Source organism: Leishmania martiniquensis, chromosome 16 (genome assembly GCF_017916325.1).
Source record: "Leishmania martiniquensis isolate LSCM1 chromosome 16, whole genome shotgun sequence".
Classification (NCBI taxonomy): domain Eukaryota; phylum Euglenozoa; class Kinetoplastea; order Trypanosomatida; family Trypanosomatidae; genus Leishmania; species Leishmania martiniquensis.
Window position 1 is genome coordinate 562,581 of NC_090151.1, and position 7,420 is coordinate 570,000.

General features: G+C 60.9%; 3 protein-coding genes across 3 annotated transcripts; all 3 read right to left on the bottom strand.

Moving 5' to 3' along the window:
* Window positions 1–728: 728 nt before the first annotated feature.
* LSCM1_05784 (uncharacterized protein) lies at window positions 729–1,319 on the bottom strand (the record flags this gene model as incomplete). The annotated part of the gene is made up of 1 exon (XM_067323226.1): window positions 729–1,319. The coding sequence occupies one exon, from the start codon at window positions 1,317–1,319 to the stop codon at window positions 729–731; it is 591 nt and encodes a 196-aa protein (XP_067179861.1).
* Window positions 1,320–2,077: 758 nt separating this feature from the next.
* Window positions 2,078–3,613, bottom strand: LSCM1_05785 (uncharacterized protein; the record flags this gene model as incomplete). The annotated part of the gene is made up of 1 exon (XM_067323227.1): window positions 2,078–3,613. The coding sequence occupies one exon, from the start codon at window positions 3,611–3,613 to the stop codon at window positions 2,078–2,080; it is 1,536 nt and encodes a 511-aa protein (XP_067179862.1).
* A 2,034-nt stretch (window positions 3,614–5,647) lies between these two features.
* LSCM1_05786 (uncharacterized protein) lies at window positions 5,648–7,240 on the bottom strand (the record flags this gene model as incomplete). Its single annotated transcript, XM_067323228.1, has 1 exon — window positions 5,648–7,240. The coding sequence occupies one exon, from the start codon at window positions 7,238–7,240 to the stop codon at window positions 5,648–5,650; it is 1,593 nt and encodes a 530-aa protein (XP_067179863.1).
* Window positions 7,241–7,420: the final 180 nt, after the last annotated feature.

A 7,420-nucleotide genomic window follows, 5' to 3' on the forward strand; every position in this document is an offset into this window, starting at 1 on the left:
AAGAGGGGGAGTGATGTGAAAGGTCCTTGGGCACAGACCCGCGCGCCCTCACTTCTCTTCCTCCCAGAATATGAGGCGTGGCAACTGCGCTAGATGCCGTAGAGCATGAGTTCCCCCCTCCTCCTTCCTTCCATCAGCACCTCCATGAGGCGCTTGCTTAGGAAGGGGTAAGTGTGTGTGTGGCCGCAGATCATAAGCGCATCGCTTTCACACTGGCGAGTAGAACAGATCACTTCAGAGTACAGTTGAGGGAGGAGGTGAATGGCGTAGCGGGAGCTGTGATGGATGGCGGTGCGCACGTACAGAGGTCGAAAGAGATGACTGGGCGAAGTGAATGCGTTGACACCGCAGCTGAAGAAAAGAGGGGCCTGGGGAGGAGCAGCAGCAGGGGATCACAAGCAACCGAAGCAACGGAGAGCAGACAGGGATAGACGGCCCGCACCCCCCTTCCCCACATCTTACCTCTCTCACTTTCCTCTGCAGGCCAGCGTGCCGATGCAGCCGCCTCCCGGGACGCTGGCCCACGCTCAGAGGCAAGCAGACGATAAAGAGGGCGCGACAGAGGCGCTCCTCCCCTCCCTCCCACTCCCACTCCCACTCCCTCCATCACCACCAGCCCCGTGCGGCATAGACACGAGCGTCCCCCACCGGCGCAAGGGCCGGCGAGAGCATGAATGTGAAGTGAAATAGGAGGGGGGCGAGGGGAGAGAGAGAGGTTGTATGCACGGTTAGCCCCGCTCCACCTGGAACGTCTCCCTTTCCCTCCCCCTGAAGTGCAGGGTGATCTCATACTTCGAGTCGCCGCGCAGCTTGTCACGTGAGAAGCGGGCTTCCGTCTGCAGCCCGACCAGACTCAACGCACCGGTGATGACCCCGCAGAGCAGGTTCGAGTACCACAGGCCGTCTCGAAGCGGACCGTCCGGCAGCTCCACGAAAAGGGCAAGCGGGTTATCTTGGAAACTAATGGCAAACGTGTCGGCTGCATCTTTTACCTGAGTCAACTCCGCACTCACGCCGAGAAACATGCGGAGCCCAACGAGAGCGACGCCCTCTGCCGCCTGGCTAAAGGTGCGGCACGGAGCAGCACCGCTGCGAACGCTGTACTCCTCTATCAGCCGAGCGCCGATTCGGTGGCCCATACTGTAGAGCTGCTGATTCACTTGCTCCACATCGTCCTCCTGCGTGAGCTCCTCGACCATCTGCTGCACCAAAGCGCCGTACGTCAGGGCCAAGAACTCAGCGCTGACCTTCACGTTGTTGTCGAAAGCCGCATCGCCCAGCTGCGCGGCAGAGGTGGGCGCGCGGGTAGATGACGACATGCTCTTTCAGAGAACCTGTAGACGTGGGGAGCGAGGGCTGACCGTGCGTGTATGTGCGTATGTTTGTGTCACCACATAAAAGGGGAGAGGGCGAGGCGAGAGAGGTGATGAGGGAGGGGAGGCGAAAGAAGGGCAACATACTAAACGCCATCACGAGCACGGGGCGGAAGCGACGGTGCGCGTGCATTCTGCGCAACTTCTTCCCCACATGCCTCCCCTGCCGCACGTGCGCTCCGTGGCCTCATTGACAGCGAGCCAACGAAGGGGGGAGGGTGTATGCCACGGACAGCTGGCTGTGCGTAGAGAGCGTCAACTCAAGCTGGGGCGGTGCTGTCGCTCCTCTACACGTTCTGCCCTCGGCACGTGTCATGCCGCCGCCCACCTCCGTTGCCTTCTCGGCAGGGGGCGGTGCAGAGGGCGTCTCTTTGAGGTTCAGAGAGCGAAATGGGGATGTGGGCGTGGGCCTGTGGAGGCGCACCAACGGCCAAAGGGCAAAAAACTTCACATCGCTGAGGGGGGGTCGAAAGCACCGCGCCCATCCAAAGAAAAGGGATGGGAAACACCACGACGACGATGGCCTGTACGTCGATGCACATCACACATATACACACACAGATACAGACATAGAGAGAGAGAGCGAGAGGGGTGCGCGTGCGGGAGGGAAAATTGCGCGGCAGCTGCCACTGTCTCTTCCCCCCTCCCCCCCAAATGCGCGGAGACGACGGGGCACAGGAGAGCCCCCCTTCCCCCCACCCCGCTCACTTTGCCTTCTTGCTTTTCCTCTTGCGCTTCTTTGTGCTCTTCTCGAGCTCTCGCTCTGCGTGGACGCGAGTGATGAAGGCGCGGAAGTAGGCTTGAATGACGCGCGCGTCTTGCTCCTGCTGCTGGCGGATCACGTTGGCGTGCTCCTGCCGCTGCTCCGCCACCGTCAGCTCCCACGCGTGCTCCTCTCGCTCCTTCCGCAACTTCTCTACCGCCTTCTCCAGAGCAACGATGCGCTCCGTGTCTGCCTCCGTTTCCTCGTTGAACTGCCGCATTGCCGTCTCGAGCAAGGCGCTCTGGGCGTCGTACTCAGTGATGGCCCCACTCACAGCGGCCTCGCGCTTTGTGCGGTTGGAGCGCAGCGTGTTGAGCTCATCGAGGGCCTTGTCCTGAGCCCGTTGCAGTCGGCGAGCCACCTCGTCTGCATTTTTACGATGCGCCTCGAGTTGCTGCCGCAGCGAGCACCGGCGGTCCTCCTGTGCGGCCTCCTGCATATTTTGGAGCGCCTCCAACTCGATATCCGCCGTGCGCCTCACGTACTGCAGCTCTTCCTCTAGCGCTTGAATGTCGCGATCGAGGGCGGCCACCTCGCGCTGGCGGGCGGCTTTGACCTCGAGGTACCGCTGATTTAGCAACTGCACGTCTGCCGTGCCGGCCTGGTCCCGGTTCACGGCGTCATGGAGAAGCTGGTAGCGATGGATGTCCTCGTTGACTGTTGACTGATGGCGCTGATGGATGAGCCGGTGCAGCGTGACCACCAGCTCGCGCAGGTGATCCAGGCCCTCGTCGATGAGGCCGCACTTGTAGGCTGGCGACAGCACCGTCGAGTCTGACGCTGCGGCGGAGGGAGCGGGTCGCTTCGACGTGCATGTGGAAGATGAGCTTGGCGCGTACAGGTGTTTCACAAAGTACTGCATGATGTCACCATACCGGCCGTCGTGCAGTGTGTCGACGAGAGCGCGCGTGCTCAGGTGGTGCGTCTGCAGGTCCGCTGCGTCCACGGAGCCAGTCGTGGTGGCCCCCACCAGTAAGTCGCGCTCGAGTTGCGCGTACTCGCTCACCTGCAGCACCGCCTCATTATCGTCGTTGTCGGTTGGGTCGCCGTAGTGCCCGGCTGCGTACACGAAGCAGGCGGCCTTGATTGCCCGCTGGCGCTCTTCTTCGTATTCCGGGGTGAGCGAGGACGACGACGAAGCAGACGAGTCGGGTGCGGTGACGTCGCAGCGCCCATCGGTGCTGCTGCGGTTGCTGCTTGAGCGTGAGGATGCAGGTAGCCCTGCCACAGTGGAAGTGCAGCCTTTGGTGTGCTGCTTCGTCGCATCTGCCTCCTTCGTCTGGCGCGCCACGTGCTCCTCGTAGCGGCGAAGGTATTTGTTCGTATCACGCCGAGCCGCCGCCACGACGGTTTCGTCGCGCACCCACGATGTAAACTCCTCGGGCAAGAAGGCGAGGATCTGGAGGTCTTGCGCAAGGTCCGCCAAGACTCCCTCGACCTTTGCGGCCTCACGCCGCGTCAGGAGATCCATCTCCATCTCGCTGGTGAATGCGGTCGGAGAAAAGGGGGAGGGGAGGGGAGGGCGGCGGCAGCACCTTCTGCGGAAACTTATCGAGCCGGAAGGGGTGGAGAGCTTGTGCAACTCTACTTTTACAGCACATTCGAGGGTGTTCAGGCGAGGAGAAGAGGTTGTTGGCACTTGGGCATGATGCAGAGAAGGCGCAGAAGAGCGAGGACGGGCGGCATAATAGCGTCCTCACCTCTGTTGGCCATAGAAAGGTGGAGCTGCCTGCCTGGTGCCGCCCCTACTGAAAGCAAAGGCGTACTTGCACGGCTCACAAGGGGTCCTCACCCTTTTTCTGAGGTCGCAGGCAGTAGTACACAGGGTGGAGTGGGGGGAAGGGGATGGGACGTTGGAAGAAGGCAGTCGCACTACGGCATAGAGCGAAGAACGAGGCTGAAGAGCGCGCGTGTTGGAGCTCACGCAGCACTCCCCCTTACCCCTCACCCACTCTCTCCAGCATGTGGCGCACACGCTCCGCACGCCCAAACCCTCACGCAGCGGTCCCTTCTTTTCCTCCGCAGCAGTCGCTGCTCTGACGCTGCCACAGTCCTTTACGATCGTCACACACACACACACACGCACACGCACGCACAAGCACAGAGGGGGGAGGCGTGCACGTATATGTGACTATTTTTTTTCTTCAACATCGGTGTCGTCCCTTTTTCTTCATTAGCTTTGGGAGGGCTGCGCGCACCAAATATTCAACCACCTACCCACCCCCTCTACGATAAAGGTAATGCGGACTGACGTGAAAGGGAGCATCGAAGGCAAAGGCTAACGAAGCGAGCCGAACCAGAGAGCAGCCACGGGGAGATGCCAGGAGGAGGTTATGCAGATGTCGCTGCGGAGGGCGAGCTTGCTTGGCTCGCTTACTTTCGACAGCTCTCTACTGCCCCTGCGCGTATTTCTCTCCGTCACACCCTCTCTCTTCTATACCGCTTCATCTCTACAGCGCCACTCTGTAGGGTTGCGTTTGTGGGCAGCTTTGGCACGTTGCTCTTCGACGTCTTCACTGCCTTCAGCTTCTGTGGCCTTTGCAGATTCTTCTGCACTCTAAACGGAAAAAGAAATGGGGAACTTAGACGAGGGGAGGGGAAGGGAGAGGGGGAGAGGGAGACGATGGTGGAGGAAGGCTGGCCACGATGACAACCGCGGCAGCTGCAGGCCCTCTCACCGTGCGTGAAGGCACACACATGCACGCACATACACACACACACACATAGTTTTCTCCTCTAATGAAGGGGGAAAGGGAGGGGGTCAACCATCAGGAGAGAAAAAAAAAGAAATGAGCAAACGGAGCCGAGCGCGCGACAGAGGCCGCATGTGAGGGCGGGCAGGGTGGGGGTGGGGCCCTGCCAGACGTACGGCCTGCCAACTAAACGGAGAGGGCGCCTCTGATAACGAACAAGGAGAGAGGCTAACGGAAAGAGAGTGAGAAAGCGAGGCAGATGGGGTGTATATATATATGTGTGTGTGTATGTGCGTGTGTGGGGAAGAGGAGCAGCGCACGCGGATGAGGACACGGGCAGAGAGGAAGAGGCACCATAGCACACGCCCGCCTGCAATGCGACGGAGAAGGAGGGGGGAAGGGGCCCCACAGCCGAGATGAGGGGCAAAAGAGGGCGGACAAGGGGGGAAACAGAGGGAGTCACAAGACACTAAAAACTTTAAGGAGAAAGCGCGAAAAGAAGGCTGAAGCGGTGTGTACGCGCGTTCGGCTCTTCACGTATGCCTGCATCGCGATCGCGGAGGGTAAAACTGGCCAGAAGAGGGCGAGGAAGGGCTCAGAGAGTGCGAAGTAGAAAGAGAGGGGCACTTCCCTAAGCGCGCACACACACACACGAAAAGACACAGCAGGCCACCATCACCACCACCACGAGTGGCGCACTGCCGAGCGGAAATAGAGACGACACCCTTCAACATCTAAGAGACCCGCTAAGCGCAAACAGAAGGGTCAAAAGACTCTCCAGAAGTGGATGGCCCCTTCCCTTCGCTTTTATGTACCCGCTAAGAGGCTGCCTCACCCAGCGCGGCAACATCCTTCTTCGAAAGCTCGTGCGAGGTCATCTCCCCGCAGCTGAGGATCGTGATCACCTCTGGCAGAATATCTGCAATGGGACTCTTGACGGCCCTCGCCTTGCGCGCCACCTCCGCTGCATCCTCCTTGGGCCACAGCACCCCCCTGTACGCGCTCGCCGGCAGTTCGGGAGCCTCCAGCTTTGCCTTCAGGTACGCCTCCGCCAGAGCGCTCGGGTCAGGGCCAGTACGGGTGTGCGCCCACGCAACGACTTCGCCCGCTCCATCCTTTACGACAACGACCTTCTTGTCCGCCGCTGTCTTGGTGGCAAAAGGCACGTCGACGATGCTGGCACGGTGCGGCTCCTGCCTCATTAGCGCCGAGGCATTAAAGGAGGCGCAGACGCAATCCTTCCACCAGTACGGCTCTGCGCCACCATCCATTCCTGTCGTCTTGGACTTGTACCGTGCATCTCCTTTGAGTGCCTTTTGCAGCTGCCTTTCCTCCACCAAGAGCGCCCCCAGCAGCCGACAGTCGCTCGACGGGTCCTGCAGCTGGGCCATGACGGCTGGCACAATGTTCAGCTTTGGCTGCAGAGAGACGAGTGCCTTTAGCTTTTCTCTGATGTCCGCCTCCGTCTGCTTCGCTGCAGCGGCCACTTCATTCTTCTGCTGCGCTATCTCCTCCCTGTGCTGCCTTTTCTGTTCCTCCACCTTTTCCTTCAACACCTTCGCCGAATTTGCCTCCTTAGCCTTCATCTCCGCCTCTCTGCGCTTGTGAGAGATGTGGACGAACTCAATCGCCTCCTGATGAGCAATCAGCTCGTACGCCGTCTGCGCCTGCAGCACTGTCTGACTCATCAGCTGGGCCGTGGGCAAAAGCTTCAGCATCATGGCCTCCTCACGGCGGCGAATAACGTCCTTCAGATACTTTGATATGTCAGACGGGTAGGCGGTGTAGTCCGGCGCCGCCGTGCTCACCTGCGGCATGAATGCCTTGCAGCTGGCACTTCCGCTTGTGCGCCGAGTGCTCGCTGAGAGGACGGTAGGGCGCGGCATTGAGGCGGAGGGGGTGTGAGCCACAGGGGCGGTCGGCCGAGCGACCGGCGCCGACGGTGGGCGACCGGCGCCCGCAGCGACCGGGGCTGCAGTGGTGGCGCTGGAAGTGCTTGCCCGTGCCACCACGCCGCTCGTGCGCGTCTGGGACGTGGAAGCGCCCCCTGTGGTGCTGGCTGCGCTCAGCCGGCTCTGCGAGCCGCTGAGGAGCAGATGGGGCACCATCGGTATCGGCTTCGCCGCACCGTTGCTGTTCGTCGACACCGCGCGTGGCTGCGAGGCGTCGATCGAGTTGCTCTGACTGATGACGCGAGAGCCGTTCCTCGACGCACCCATACCGTTGCGAGGCCCCTCACGCGTGCTCAGGTTAGTGTGAGCAATGCCCTCACAGTTGGCAGCGGTGTTGGTGTCGCGTGATTTCTGAGAAGCGGCGCCGTCGCGGGTGTGGTCCTCGCTTTGGCTAGACGAGCTCGTCGGCGAGCGAGGCTCGCTCTCCATCATGATGTCAGGGCTCTGCTCACGAGACATGGCGGCGGCACTTGTGCGCGGAAACACCGAAAGAAGCAAAAGTGGGCGCAGAGACCCCTGTGCTCAGAGACTAGGAGGCGTCTGGAGCACACGTGTGCGGTAGGTGACGAGGGCTCTCGCCAAGAAAGTATGTGTGTGTGTGACGAGGCAACGGCCAGAAAAAATCGAAGCGGTACACGC